This window comes from Lemur catta, chromosome 6, assembly GCF_020740605.2.
Source record: "Lemur catta isolate mLemCat1 chromosome 6, mLemCat1.pri, whole genome shotgun sequence".
Lineage (NCBI taxonomy): Eukaryota > Metazoa > Chordata > Mammalia > Primates > Lemuridae > Lemur > Lemur catta.
In genome coordinates, this window is record NC_059133.1 from 62,961,860 (window position 1) to 62,978,003 (window position 16,144).

The 16,144-nt window shown below is 36.7% G+C and overlaps 1 protein-coding gene across 1 annotated transcript in view; it reads left to right on the top strand.

Annotated features, from left to right (window-relative positions):
- ADAMTS20 (ADAM metallopeptidase with thrombospondin type 1 motif 20) overlaps nucleotides 1–16,144 on the top strand; it is a 154,674-nt gene that overhangs the window by 121,125 nt on the left and 17,405 nt on the right. Inside the window, exons 29-35 of the mRNA XM_045555249.1 lie at nucleotides 2,727–2,894; nucleotides 8,317–8,490; nucleotides 8,564–8,734; nucleotides 14,304–14,504; nucleotides 15,210–15,339; nucleotides 15,554–15,648; nucleotides 15,736–15,827. Of these exons, the coding sequence (XP_045411205.1) occupies nucleotides 2,727–2,894; nucleotides 8,317–8,490; nucleotides 8,564–8,734; nucleotides 14,304–14,504; nucleotides 15,210–15,339; nucleotides 15,554–15,648; nucleotides 15,736–15,827 (1,031 nt within the window). The remainder of the gene's footprint in view (nucleotides 1–2,726; nucleotides 2,895–8,316; nucleotides 8,491–8,563; nucleotides 8,735–14,303; nucleotides 14,505–15,209; nucleotides 15,340–15,553; nucleotides 15,649–15,735; nucleotides 15,828–16,144) is intronic.

Below are 16,144 nucleotides of genomic sequence, written 5' to 3' on the forward strand. Positions count from 1 at the left end.
AATTTGGTGGACCAAGAATGCAAGGAAGAGTGTAAGTTTGAGTTTGCTATTAAAGACAATAGAGAGCCATTGTCAGTTCTTGAGCAAAAAAGAGCAACATTTAAAAAATTATGTTTAATAATAGTTTTTATGTTTATAAAATATGCTTATAAAACATGAAATACAAAAATATGACATGAAAATATATTGATAAAAATAGTTTCACGTTTAAAAATAGTCTAAAATAGATGAACAAGACTGTATTAGTCTAATAGATTAAAATAATAAAAAAGAGAAAGAATTAAAGATGACCTAGAGTTATAATTAGTGTAGGAGAATATCCCATTTGACAAAGAATAATCTTAATTTTGACAATGTAGTACACATCCACATTTAAATTTCATTCATATATATTGCTTAGAGAAGAAATATATTGTTGAATTCTAAAGTAGAATCTTGCATTTAATCTGTCTCTTCTTACAGTGCATAGTTTTCTAAGTGAATTGACCATTCTTATCAGAAATATCAACAATTTACTGTATATTTACAGTTATTCTTGGATTCTTGGCACTGTAAAAAGAACTGTGGGAATTTTACAAAGCAGACACACATGGGCAATGTCTAGATAAGGTATATCAAACAAATACATAAGATCATCCATCTTTGTCCACCAAAAAACATACTTCTCCTTCAAGACTGAGTTTAAATATCATCTTCTCCTTGGGTACTTACCAAATATCCCAGAAAGAAATGGCTACTTTCCATGAATTTCTTAATTCCATTATATTTTTAATTGTATAATTTTAATATTATTTAGTATCTTTCAGTGTTTTTGTTTTTCTGATCTTCACTGGATTTAATATTACTTAAGACCTACTCTGGCATAAGCCATTTCATAGACGGTGTGTGTCATTTAGATTATAAGGACTTTGAGTATAAATATATCAAGGGCAAAGGCAAGAGATGACATTTAATGAATCTGCACACGAATACTGACAATAGTTATTACTCAAAGGGGCTAACAGGAAGAGTAATAATTACTTCCTTTGTTCGAAAGGTCACAATTCAAAAGTAAGAAAAATAATATACATCTGAGGGGCAAAAAAAAACATTCTTCCATGTGTGAACATCTATGTACTCAAAGTAATTAGCACACTCCCTTATAATATGTGTTTGATACTTTATAATATTTGATTTTTTAGTGTACAATATGTTATACTCTTTGAAAAATAAGCAATGAAGGTAAGAAATAGGCAGTAAAATGCCCCAGATAAGTGGCCAGAGAAGAGTAGAGCATATAGGAAGGTCTAAATCACCAGGAGGAAAGAATGTTGTTTTAATGCAGATCCATTAGAGATTTTCACAGAACCAAATTTGTTCTAAGTGGCACAGAGAGGCTTTAAGTATTAATGAGGGGAGGAGAGAGAGAATATGTGGGATATAACATTAAGTCTTAATAATCGAAGTACTGAGTTACATTAATTGCCTACACAAATGGGATATAGCATTGCAGATAACAGAAAAAGGCAAATTACCCCCAAACGATTCATTTTTAAAAGTTTAAAGTATTTTAAGCATCTAGTGATCTGTGTAGATAGTCTAATAGTCTGTGAGCTCACAATATACATAAAATGCATAATATATTATCTAATGTTCTCAGAACTCAGTATATGTTTCTAAATGAAACCATATGTCAACAGCAGTCTCAGAGGAATGAGAAGAGTTGTCTGGACTCCATTTCTTTTTTGCTTAACTTTGCCCTCGTGCGTATATCATGCTGAAATTGTCAGTATTCTCTCTGAGACTGTATGAAGGACAATGGTGGAAAAGGAGGCTAATATTTACTGAGCATCTACCATGTGTAATAGGGCTGGATTAGACATTTCATATTTCTTATGTTACTTTTCCTAACAAGTTTGGCAGATTAGTGTGATTATCTTCATTTTATAAATAAAGAAACTGAGGCTTGGACAAGTGATGAAAGGTGCCTTACGTCACCCAATGGTAAGTGGCAGAACGGCTGCCCAATGCCTGCGCCCACGTTCTTTCCACCACACTGCACTGGCCTCACTCAAAAATGGCAACTGGCTGAAAAATGAAGCCAAACCATTGTTTAATCTATATTTATAAAAGACTTTAGGGTTTTTTGTTTGTTTGTTTGACTAAGTGTATTAGAGGGTTGATAACAGTGAGAGACATCTTCCAATCTGATGCAAAAGACAAACGTGAACTGAATTACACTTTAGGGAATACAATTGCTGCTTTCTCAATCACAGTTTCCTGCACTGAGAGACTACTCAATATTTTTTAAACACAGGCAACATACTTTGCAATGTGGAAAAGCATATGGCGATAAAAATAGAATAGATGTTGACTCTCTTTACAAAATTGAAAACAAGTTTTATTGGATGATGCATGATAAAAGGAGTTAGTTGAAGACAGTCTTTAACCTTAGAAGATCTAAAGCATTTATGTGCCAGAAGAGTGCCTGGTATATAATAGACAATCAATACTTTTTTGTAGCATAAATTACAAAAAAGTAATCATATTACCTTATGATAACATCAATTGATGGTACAAAGCAGACTGGGAAATTTCAACTTTTCTCTAATTAGAAATACTGGAGTGTATCTTAATAAAAATATCAAAGCAATGAGGTTTTGATTGTATCATTTTATACTTCTTGAAGATAAGACTAAATTAATCAAGAAAAAAGTGAATCAAATGCATTCATATTTCTTTTCTAGTGCTCAGCTTCTTGTGGTAAAGGTATAAAGTACCGTGAGGTGCTTTGCATTGACCAATTCCAAGGGAAATTAGAAGAAAAATATTGCAGCCATCTACAGAAACCTCGAACTCACAAAGCTTGTAGATCTGTCAGATGCCCTTCATGGAAAGCCAACAGATGGAAGGAGGTATGTGATGCATTTTATAATTATATGTATACATTTTTATGTTTACATAGTAAATCTTAAATCATTCTTTATGTTTTCAATAGCCTTGAATGTTTTACTCCTCTAAAATGTACTTTATTCTGTTATACACTTTCTGCCACTATGTCCTAAATAAATACTGTAGAGTGTTAGCACACTTGCAAAGTCTATAGTTAAATAACAAATTACTCATTTGATTTTTGTGGCTATAGACTTTGTAAGAAGTTTTGTTACTGAACATTAGCAGTATTTGGCGGGTGAGGGGGGATTACTGACAGTTATAACACTATTCCTGGTAATCTAATGTAAAATATAAATGATGATGCATTTAATAACTGCCTTGTTTCCACCCCCAAGTCTTGGATTTGAGCTAAGCTTGCACCCTAGAGAGAGAACTAGTCCAGATTAGGTTGTAATAGGAGTTTGAGAGTTAGGGAGGTGTCAGAGCGAGGTAACCTAGGTTGGCCTAGAGTGGAAAAAATCCAGGCTGAGAATTCAGTTTGTGAAAGAAAGGTGATTAATACTAGCCTGGCATGCTCAGGGAAGACAGCTCAAAATAGAAATTGGGGTAGGCATGCATTTGAAAGTGGTTGTCAAGCAACACCAGCTTGGGAAATATTGACAAGCCAAAGGCCATAAATGAAGTCAGAGATGTTAACTGCAGTGATTTCCTAAGGACCACTTTCAGCGGGACCTAGCTCTCAACACAGCCACCTGGCTGCTCTCAGTAGTTCCTCAGGGGGTTTAACCATTTCTTAAAGGGCCTGGTCCTGCAAAGGGAATAGAAGCCTATCATCTGCTCAGGGAACTTTCTTATCTCTGTCAGGTGTTTGAGGTATGTCTGTTAGGGAGCTGGAGGAAACGGGTTCCCCTGGGCTCCTAAGTCATTATCTCTTTGAGCTCAGCACCTCAATGCAGGGCTCTCAGCTTTTGAGTGGCATTAATAGCAGTGCATTATTGGTACTGAATAAAAGGTTCCCAAATTGAGGGAAAATCTCAAATTTCTTGTAGAAGAGGCAGCCTCTGTCAAGTGTTAATGTACTGGGAATTGTGGTTAATGTTTGACTGAAAACTAGTTAATGCATATCTGTTTTTCATCACACACACACACACACACACACACACACACACACAAAGATGTATTCTTGAGCATTTGCTTCTACATTAAACTTCAGTCAAGTAAATAAATTATTGTTCATGCTTTAGCCAAGTACCATGATGTAAAAGATCTCTCCATTAACTTGTTTTATTTAGTAAATGTCACTGTTACCTAAGTTGTTCCAGAAAGAAAGACTGGCTCCATCCTGTCTTCTTCTCTTTTGCTTCCACAGTTAGTCACTCAACAGGCTCTCTCAATTCTCCTATCAAAGCAGCTCTTGAATCTCCTTGCAACCACTGTGGTCTAGTTCAATTGTCCATCGCCATGTGTTCCCAGGCCTGCGACAGCCTTGCAACACATATTTTGGCCACTATTTACTTTCATACAGTGTGGACTCTAGAAGGACTTGGATATGTTTGTGTCACTTAATATCTTAGTCGTGGTTGACTAACCTTTGTTCTTAGGGGGTAAGACTGAAACCTAATCGTGCTTCTTCAGCTTTATCTCAGGCTGATTTCTTTTTTTCTCTTAGAGACAATGGATGTGTTGATCACTAGGCACCTGGCTTTGTATCTAGCTAAACACATCTCACTTTGAATACCGTGATTTCATTGCAACAGGACTCACCATCTCTTAATTTATTATATCTATCATATTGTGGTTTTTTGCAAAGTGAGGTTTGCCTTACGTTATCTGGACAGAGGTGCGGCAGAATAACTGCGAAGTAGCTTTCCCCAAGAGGGTGAAACACCGTAATGGCACTGAGCAGGAAAGTCACAGATCCGCCCAGTGTGCAGCAGATAGCTCCGAGGCAGGAGCCACGAGGGGTGGGAGTGGGAGTGGGAGAGACTTTTTGCTTCCTTGCCCCCAACATTCCTGTTGATCCCAAAGATTCTTTTGCTGCCGTGCAGCTGCTGCAGCTGCTGTGGCTGGTATTCATGAGGACATGTTCTGACCCTTGACCTCCAGCCCCACAATAGTGAATCTATCATCAGTGCTAACCAATCAGCCTTGGCTTACCACCAAATGTGAACTTATATAAGATCCACTAAAGAAACGTATTTCAGGGGTTTCAAAGATACAGATAGGAATATTCAAGAACTATAAAAAATAGACGCTTTTGTACAGAGTCTGCTTTCTTCTCTTTCAGTTGGTTTTCCTTGTCATAGAAATTAGCTGCATTCACCCACACAGTCCCCTAATTTCTGGCAGAAACAAATGACCACTTGTGAAGTCATTGGCTTTTGATTTATTCTATAAAAAGGACCCACATGAAGTTAACAATTGCAGGCTGTTACTGCACTACATATAATAATGTATTCAACAGAAGTGTAATTTCAGAGGTAGTTACAAGATAATCACTGGTTGCAGCTTTATTCTGATTGTAAAAATTGTAACATTGCTTTACTATAATCACTCACTCTTAAAAATAATTCCATTTTATTACTATTTTACATGATGCCTCAAATGTAAAGACTCATTTGGTAAATTGTGACCACAGAGGTGCTCAAATGAGTTTTGAAGGAACACTCTTCCTTTGGTATTGTATATCTTTTTTTTTTTAAATGAAAGGATTTAGTAATGCATTTTAATGACTGCTGCTAAACAGGAACAAACATTGCTATACAGGGCCATTTGTCCTCTGTGTCCATATGTATATCCTTAGATGCAAATTAGATACTTGAATCATTTAAAAAGAAAAAAATCACCTCCATCCCCCATCCCCACTTCCTGGAAGCAAGGATTTTTTTTTTTTCATTTAATTTTATCTATTTGAGAATACCAGCTTCTCTTGTAAGTTAGAGTTTTTAAGGCTAGCATGGTGCTAGATTCCTCATTGTCTCAGGCCCCATCTACTTAGTTAAGTGCCATCCAAACACACAGTCTCTATGTTCAGTAACAAACAAAATTCTGAATTCTCACCTCCCCTTGATCATGGCAAACCTGCTAAATAACTTAGCTTAATTATATTTCTATGTTTTCAAAAATTTCTGACATATACATATATATTTTATAATTTAAAAAATAGTAAATCTTAATTTTTTTAAGTCCCTAAAGCCCTCAGCCAAGAACCTAGAATCTCTTCATCTCTATCACAGGGTATTCAGTGATGTTTCTACTGGTGAGTGTAGACTGGGACTCAGGGACAGCGAGGGTGACTTCCTGCTCTAGGTCCGGTAAAACATGACTCTCAATCTTTGCTAGCTAGTGAAATTCTGTTTTTGCATTGCAGTGCTGCCTGTTAACCGTTTTCCTTTATCATCTTTCTTGACATTTACAATGGCCTTTCTTTGGAAAGGCTGAGGTGACTACCACTGTGATTTGAGGCAAGTGTCAAATTTTTCAAGGCAAAAATAATTGTATCTCTGTAAGAAAGGTGAAAAAATGGGAAGGGGAAGAGAACAGAAAGGGACAGTCACTTCCTGACACCATATGAAAGACTTCTTTATTCCTCACAACTGTTGGTATTGCTATATTCATTATGTAAATGCAGAAACAGCAGCTTAGAGAGGGTAAGGAGCTTGTGCAGATCACAGGGCAGGAAGTGCTGGGGGCAGGAGTTTAAACACAGCTCCATTTGAGCTTTTTCCACTGTGCTAGTTATCACGATTATTTCATTATTATCATTATATGTTAACTCATCATTGTATTTCCTTAGTAACATATTGCTCCCTCTGGCCAAGAAGGACACATGAAATCAACCCATCCAGGCTGTCATTGCATTACATATTATAATGTAGTCAGTACAAATATAATTTCTATGTTGTACTGAATGCACTACAAGCTTATTTATGTAAAAAAGAAGTCTGTTGCATAAGTATAAGATATATATGGATTTCACTGGTAATGAGTAAACAACTGAGGGTTTAGTTGGTCACATATTAAATATGATGGAGTTGCTTAAACCACTAGCAACAAATTAGGCCCCATTAACAGAAGGATAGTTTACCTTTTGAGGCATTAATATATCCTGGTCAGTTATTTGGAGCAATGCCTGTTCAGGAATACACACTATAAGAAAAGTCTTGATATTTTTCCAAATCCCCACAGAAGAACAATCAAATGGTAGCAATTATGGTGTATCAGTCCTATAGTGTTCTGTTGTGAGTAACAAAGGCCCTGATGTTATTAGCAGTCTAAACCACAAAAACCTTTATTGTTTACATAATAAAAGCAAAGTGTTTATTTAATTTTGATTCAGCAGCTCCACAGTATTAGAGTGCTGGATTAGCATTTTGGAGATTTTGTTAGTCAACCCCTAACGGTCATAAAATGGCTCCCACAGTTCCAGTCTTCACATCTTCATATTTTCTTACATGAAAAGAGATATATATTTGTTCTAAATTTATAAGGAGGACAGATTCTCGACAATGGGTAAAAGTTGAAAGAATATTTCAGTTTTATATAAGAGTATTTGCTAACATTGGAGATATTCCAAAAATGGGACGACTGCTTTCAAGATATAGTGGACATGCCCAGAATGAAGCTATGTAAACAAACTCTGGGTAAATTTTATGGTCACTCTTTCACTATTGCTATAGATGGGATTTCAGAATTGAAGAGAAATTAGGATTAGTTGTTTGTGGTGTCTCTTTTCACTCAAAATATTATACTACTGCTAATACTACTACTGCATTATTGATTCTATTGTTGTGAATAACTAACTATAATGAAACCAAAACCTTATCCATAAGAAATTATAAGCAATGTATCAAGAGAGAAGACCTCACTATTTACATTTTAAATAATTATTTATTAAATAATAGAGTGAGTCAGCCTTGATGAACCTATTTCTGCAATGCACACTCTTAACTTTTTTTATCTCTGCTCTATAACAGCTACAATGGCTAAAGTACCTGTGGATTTGCTAAAATTTACCTATCCACTTCCACTGTCAAGTCTTTGAAGCACCACTGTATACAGTGTTTTGTTTATGCATATATAGGATATTTGGCTGATTTTTCTGTCTGAATTGAGTTCAAGTTAGTGCATTCCAACCAATTACTTGTGTTATGCTCGCATCTATAGCTGTACAATGCCTTCACATTCATAATATAGATTTTCTAAAACAGACAAAATTAAACATGTTTAAAGATATGTAGTTCCATAAAGCTGTTAAAATAAGGGATATGTATTTTGGAGTTACAGTGTACCTTGGGAAGCCATTCTAGGAAGCCACTTAAGAGTGGGTAATAGTGTCTTTACTGCATACACAAGCACAGGAGGAACTGGCTCTACTTGTCTATTTTTATATAACTCGATACTTACTTGCTAATTGTTCAAATCATCTGGTCTCCTTTGTAGTGTTCTGTGACCTGTGGCTCTGGAATTCAGCAAAGGGATGTGTACTGCAGACTGAGAGGTGTTGGTCGGGTCGCTGAAAAAATGTGTGATCAGTCCACCCGGCCTTATTTTCAGAGGCAATGTTGGCATCAGGACTGCGTGCAGTACCAGTGGATGGCGGGAGAGTGGCTGGATGTGAGTATTAACAAGTGAACTTTAAAGACACCCAATATAAAAATGTTTCATTCATTTTGTCATTGCATTCCAGTGTTCAACATCATGTAAGAAAAAAGAGACCCATCGGCTAGTGAAGTGCATTGATGCACAAAACATCCAAGTGAATGAAAGTTTCTGTGATCCTTCAACCAGACCTCTTTCAATCAAAAAATGCAAGAATCCTCCCTGCAAGTATATGGTGGTAACAGGAGACTCATCCCAGGTAAGGCAAAGAAAGGAAGCTGAGAATTTTTGCTTCTGGAAAAAAAAAAAACACTGGATCTAAAAATTGATGCAGCTGAAACTATGTCTAAAATTTGACTCTGAGGATGGATGATAAGTATGCATATCAATCTAAGGAATGAGACCACTAACAGTTGAATGGTGCAAATAGAGTAACAGTAAAATGTATGTCAAACTCTAGTGCAATTTTGAAGTGTCAGTTGGTTCCAACTGTGAAACCAACCACCAGGAACGTTTAGCAAACTGGCCCTGCATAGTTGCCCACTTTTTATAAACAATTTTTTTGAGGTGTAATTGACAAGCCATAAACTTAACATATTTAAAGTGCACAGCTTAATAAGTTTTAACATATGTACACACCCATAAAACCAGCATCATATTCAAAATAAAGAGCATCTCCATCACCCCCCAAAATTTCTTTGTGCTATTTTATAATCCCTTCCCCTCCCCTCTTTTCCTTCCCACTTCACAGGTTACCTAATCTGTTTTCTATACTATATTTATCAGTTGATGGACATTTGGGTTGATTCCACTTTTTGACTATTATGCTACTAGGAACATTTGTACACAAGTTCCTGGGTGGACATATGCTTTCAATTCTCTTGGGCAAAATCCTAGGAATGGAATTGTTGGGTATTATTGCTCTATTTAAATTTTCGAAGAACTGCCAAACTGTTTTCCAGAGTTGTGACACCATTTTTCATTCCCATCGGCAATGTATAATGATTCCTATTTCTTCATATTGTCACCAGCATTTGTTATAGTTCATCTTTTATGAAATATAATCATCCTAGTGTATATGAAATGGTATCTCATATGTTGGAATTGCATTTCTCTAATGACTCATGATGTTAAATATCTTTGTATATGCTTTTTAGCTATTTGTATATCTTCTTTAGAGAAATGTCTTCAAATTCTTTGCCCATTTGCATTTGCCCAATTTTATAGGGTCATTTGTCTTTTTATTGTTGAATTGTAAAGTTCCTTATATATTCTGGGTACCAACTTTTGTCAGTTACATTACATGCAAATATTTTCTCCCATTCTGTGGGTTGTCTTTTCCCTTTTCTTTCTCTTTCTTTCTTTCCTTTTTTTTTTTTTTTTTGTGGATACAGAGTAACTCTGTCACCCTGGCTAGAGTGTTGTGGTGTTGTCATAGCTCACTGCAACCTCCAACTCCTGGGCTCAAGTGATCCTCCTGCCTCAGCCTCCCGAGTAGCTGGGAATACAGGTGTGCACCACAACACCTGCCTAATTTTTTCTATTTTTAGTAGAGATGGGGTCGTGCTCTTGCTCAGTCTGGTCTTGAACTCCTAAGCTCAAGTCCTCTTGCCTCGGCCCCTCAGAGCACTAGGATGACAGGTGTGAGCCACTATGCCCAGCCTTCCCTTTCTTGATAGTATCCTGTGATGCACAAATGTTTTTAATTTTGATGAAGTCAAATGTATTTTGTTTTTCATTTTGTTTTTTTTTTTTGTGCTTTAGGTATCATATCTAAGAAACTATTGCCCATTCCATGATCACAAAAACTTACAACTATGTTTTCTTCTGAGACTTTTATAATTTTAGCTCATACATTTAGGTCTTAGATACATTTTGAGTTAATATTTGTATATGATGTAAGGTAAGAGTCTAACTTCATCCCTTTACATGTGGCTACCCAGTTGTCCTAGCACAATTTGTGGAAAAGACTATTCTTTTCTCATTAAATTATCTTGGCATCCTTGTTGAAAACCAATTGACCATAAATGTATTGATTTATTTCTGAACTCTCAATTCTATTCCCTTGATCTCCATGCCTATCCTTATGTCATTACCACATGGTCTTGTTTACTGTAATTTAATAGTAAGTTTTGAAGTTAGGCAGTATAGATGAACCAACTTTGTTCCTCTCTCTCAAGATTGTTTGGCTAGGCTGGGTGCGGTGGCTCACACCTGTAATCCTAGCCCTCTGGGAGGCCGAGGCGGGTGGATCACTGGAGGTCAGGAGTTCGAGACCTGCCTGAGCAAGACCCCGTCTCTACTAAAAATAGAAATAAAAATTATCTGGACAACTAAAAATATATATAGAAAAAATTAGCCGGGCATGGTGGCACATGCCTGTAGTCCCAGCTACTCGGGAGGCTGAGGCAGTAGGATCGCTTAAGCCCAGGAGTTTGAGGTTGCTGTGAGCTAGGCTGATGCCACGGCACTCACTCTAGCCCGGGTAACAAAGTGAGACTCTGTCTCAAAAAAAAAAAAAAAGTATATATATTGTTTGGCTATTCTGAGTCTCTGACATTTCCATATGAATTTTAGGACTGGCTTGTCAAGTTCTTTTAAAGACCAGCTAGGATTCTGTTACAGCAATGAATCTTGACCAATTGGGGGAATATTGCCATCTGAATAATACTGCCTTCCAATCTACGAATGTGTGTTGTCTTTTCATTCATTTAGGTCTTATTTAATTTCTTTCAAGTATATTTCAGTTAGTTTCAAGTGCACAAATCTTGCATTTCTTTGTTAAATTTATTTCTAAGTATTTTTTGTGTGTGGATAACTTGGGGTTTTCTTCATACAACATCATGCCATCTGCAAATAGAAGTAGTTTTACTTCTTTCTTTAAATCTAGGTCTGTGGTCCCCAACCCCTGAGCCACAGACAGGTACCGGTCTGTGGCCTGTTAGGGACCGGGCCACAGAACTCCACTGCCTCTCCTCACCTTCTCACCCCCCATTCATGGAAAAATTGTCTTCCATGAAACTTAGAAACCAGGGGTTGGGGGGTTCAGGTGCAGAGTGAGGGGAGGTGCAGTGGGAGGTGAGTGGCCGGTGAGTAAGCGTATTTACAGCCACTACCCATTGCTGACATCATCTACCTCCCCTTCCACCACAGTCCATGGAAAAATTGTCTTCCATGAAGCTGGTCCTTGGTTCCAAAAAGGTTGGGGACCACTGGTATGGTATATTACATAGATTGATTTTCATATGTTAAAACAACCTTGCATTCCTGACATAAATCTTACTAGGTCATGGTATATAATCCTTTTTATGTGCCGCTGGAATTGTTTGGCTAGTGTTTTGTTGAAGATCTTTACGTATACATTCATAAGAAAACCTGGTCTTTAGTTTTCTTTTTTGTGTGGTATCTTTGCCTGGATTTGGGAAATACTGGCTTAGTAAGATGAGTTAAGCAATGTTCCTTTCTCTTCTATCTTGGAAGAGTTTTGGTAGGGTTGGTGCTAATTCTTTAATCATTTGCTCCTGGGCTTTTCCTGTGTGAAGTTCTTTTTTATTACAAATTCAATCTCTTTACTCATGATAAGTCTATTTAGATTCTCTCTCCTCTTCAGAGTTGGCTGTTGTTGCTGTTTGTTGTTGTTACTATTTGTTTGTTTAGTGACTTTTCTGAACTAACTATAAAGTCTATATTCTTTGTTACATGTGGTCACTGAAGTCTCTGCTCACTTAGTTTAGCTGTCAGATAATGACTGGAAAGTGATTTCCTTAATTTCCTGGAACCAATAATCTCCCAGCCTTCACCAAGGGCCTCTATGTGTGTGCTGGGCAGGGTGTGTTGTGGGGGGTGTGGTGGAATTTCAACACTGAGCCAGGCAGTTGACAATTCTTCCTTAATTTTAACTTCCTGCTTATATAGAGCCTTGAGGTCAGCCAGAGGTGAGATTGGAGGCCCTCCGCAGGTGCTTCTGGGCATGCAGACAGCCCTGGACATGTATTCAACCTGAAGCATGTCCATGGCCTTCTACATTCCTATGAATATATTGGAGCTTTTTCAAGGCCCTGAGGGACATCTTATTCCCTGTCTCTTCCTTTTAGGCTTTTTGACTAGCCGATAATTGACACAATCAACCATTACTCACTACCCTAGAAGCTGTAAAGTAAAACAGTGGCTTCTAATTGAATACAACAAATGCCCTCAGACTTTTAGCACTGGGCAAGTCAGGTCATATAAAGACCACCTTGCAAGTGGGATCTTCCAGAAAACCACTAAACTTTTCAAATAATGACAATTCTCTGGAAAGGAGGCTTTGAATGATGCCTAGGCCGGTACTTCTTCTGGTGGCTGCCAGGCTGCAGGTTTTCACCATGATCACAGGGCTATTGATTTTCAAGGCTACCATGGAGCTAGAAAGGAAAGAATGGGAATAGGGCTCGTGAAAGCACCACAAAGATTGTTCTTACCAAGATTTAGCTATATTTCTCCAATAAATGCCTCTTAGATTGCTGCAAATCTTTGATTAATTTCCAGAGTTCTAAAAAAGTTGATCTGACAAATTTTGCCCATTTTCTCTTTGCTGTCATGGAAGAGAGAATTTCTAGATGCCTTTACTCTGCCATTTTTACTGATGTCATCTCTGAGGGTATGTTTTGATGGATGGGTTTTTCTCTTCAGTATGGGTCTTATTTTCCAGCTTCTTTGTACACCTGTTAAATTTTTATTGTCTGTCAGACATTATGAATTTTTTCTTTTTGGTTACTGGATACTTTTTATTCCAATACATATATTTTGAACATTGTTCTGGGTTCCATCCATTTACTTTATTTGGAAGCAGTTTGGCTCTCGCTTGCCTTGTTCTTAAGAATTTGTTAGGTGAAATCAGTATATTGTTCAGTCTGGAGTTATTTATTCCTCTCTACTGTGGTAAGGCTCTTTTGAGTACTCTACCTATTGCCCCATTATAAAAGGTTTTCCAGTCTGGCTGGAGAAAACAGGCACTGTACTCGGTCCTGTGTGAGCACTGGATACAGTAACTTCTAAACTTTTTGGTTGGTTCTTTGCCTAGCTTCAGTTGGTATCCTCACAGGTATCTATGCACTGGTCTCTGCTGTCTCCCTTTCACTATGGCAAGAACTGGAAAGTCTTTCAAAGCAATAGGCTAGAACAATTACAGGGTCACTTTGTTTCCTATCCCTCATGGATCACTATCCTTTATTGTCTAATGTTGAGTGTCTTAAAAACCATTGTTTTATCTATTTTGTCCAGATGTTTTGGTTATTTCAAGTTAGAAGATAAATCTATTTGTATCTATTCATTGTTATTCCACTTTTGCTAGAAGCAGAAGTCAATTTGTTCATTTTTGTCCTAAGGCTTTAATTTATATCTAAATCACTTACCTATTTTAATCAAATGGCATTAGACTTTACATTATATGTATTAAGATAAACATATGCTAACTTATACATAACTAGTAAGCTGAGGCCAAATAGTGTCCTTTATTTCCAGTAAGAACCCCTAATATGTTTCATTTCTCCAAAGCTATGTGTATTAGAATACACAGTTTCATTCAATTAAGACATTCTTAGTAGTATAATGGAAAATATATGCACAGGCACTACAGGTTGAAAATCTAGCCTGAATCTGAGTCATTTCCATTTATTGATACAACTCTGGGAAAGATGCCTAATGTCTTTGAAACTTTGTTTATTCATCTGTAAATAAGGCTAATAAAATAGGATTGTGCAGATGACAAATTAAGCGTCTGACAAATATTAAGTCCTGGCTAAATATAAGAACATCATCTTCTCTCCTTGTAATTGTGTATTTTTCAGTGTTCAGGTAACTGTGGATTTAGTTACCAACAAAGGATTACATATTGTATTGGGATCCAGTCTACTAAGAAACATAAGCACCATCAGCTCTGGCCTATAGACTATCGAGAATGCCCTGTGATGCCTTCCTCTCAGGTTTACAAATGCAATGTTAGGAGCTGTTTGCATGTGGCCACTTGGAAAGTTGGAAAATGGAGCAAGGTCAGTGTATAATTATGAATTTAAAACCTTATGAATAAGACCTTCTAGGTGTCGGATGCCTGTTGATCTAACTAAATCCTCAGAGGTATCTCATATCCCTATTGTCTAAAAACCACTTTAACAGTTATTTGTATAAATATCTTACCTCTCTTTCTATAACTTGCTTAAAGCAGAGACCAGAACTAATATTTATTTCTATTCCTCAGAGAATCTTGCATAGTGGCTTGCACTTTGAGCAGCTGCTTAAGAAATGTTTATTGGTTAAGTGAAGAAGTAAACAAATCTAACAGATGAGTAATAAAAGTTATTTACACTATATTCTGTTCCCAATTTCACTGATGGAAAGCAAGTAGATGTTACTTTGCAAGCCTGGCATATAACTTAATGAGAAAAAAACCTCACAGTAGTCTTAATAGCTATCATTGATTAATGTTTATTAAGTATTTACAATGTACTGTTCCTATAACTGCACAAAATAAATTAAAGGAAGCCAATAATTGAGCAATAATAGATGCAGGCTCATGACTAAGGATTTTTCTCACCTGTGATGGTCTAGCCTCTGGCATATTTTTGCATCTTCCGTGGTATTAGCCACTAGTAATTCTCAATTTGCTCCAAAATGACCTAGTCTGAGAGAAGGAGGCTTAGATTTACTGGTTTATTATTTATTATATAGTTTACCTTCAAATTTTACTCTGTTCATAGTGCTCAGTGACTTGCGGAATTGGGATAATGGAGAGACAAGTGGAATGTGTGGCTGAAAATGGTCAATCCAGTGACTTATGTTTAAAGCGTTTAAAACCAGAAGCTGAAAAGAAATGTTATATCAATGACTGTAAGTAACAGACTTCAAAAATATACCTAGCTCCTAAGTTTTCCTGAGAAGTTTTAGTTAAAATGTGACAATAAATATTTGTATTAATAGTAGTCACACACTCCACAAAAGAAAGTGTCAGATTTTCAGAGTGTAGCAATGTTTGTATGATTAAGATCATGCTGTGTTTGTAATTTCTTCTGTGTTGATAAGTTCTCTTAACTTGTCTTTGAAGGTAAATCATTTACCACCTGCAAAGAAATTCAAATGAAAAACAACATCACCAAGGATGGTGATTATTACCTTAACATTAAAGGAAGAACAATAAAGGTATTATGAAGACAGTTCCTATTTGGTTTTAACATTGACCATTAACTTTAGAGAAAGCTTTTCTAGACATTTGCATTCTTCCTTTAGATCCATTGTTCAGGCATGCACTTGGAGAATCCCAAAGAATATTTATCACTGGTCAAAGGCGAAGACAACTTTTCTGAAGTGTATGGCTTTAGGTACGAGCTGTGTTTTGGTCTGTCTGTGCATTTTCATGTTCCTTCAAGAGAATTAGAAATTTTAGCCTTCAGAGTGATACTGGAATAGTTTGCACATGGGATGACTAATTTAGGAGCAGGTGGATACATTAGGACCTAAGCTAGATGTTGTCCACACCTGTTCAATAATAAAGACTTAAGGCAGGGCATGGTAGCTCATGCCTGTAATCCTAGAACTTTGGGAGCCAAGGCTGGAGAATTGTTTAAGGCCAGGAGTTTGAGACTCGCCTGGGCAATTTAAGGAGACATCCATCTCTAAAATAAATAAATAATAAAAT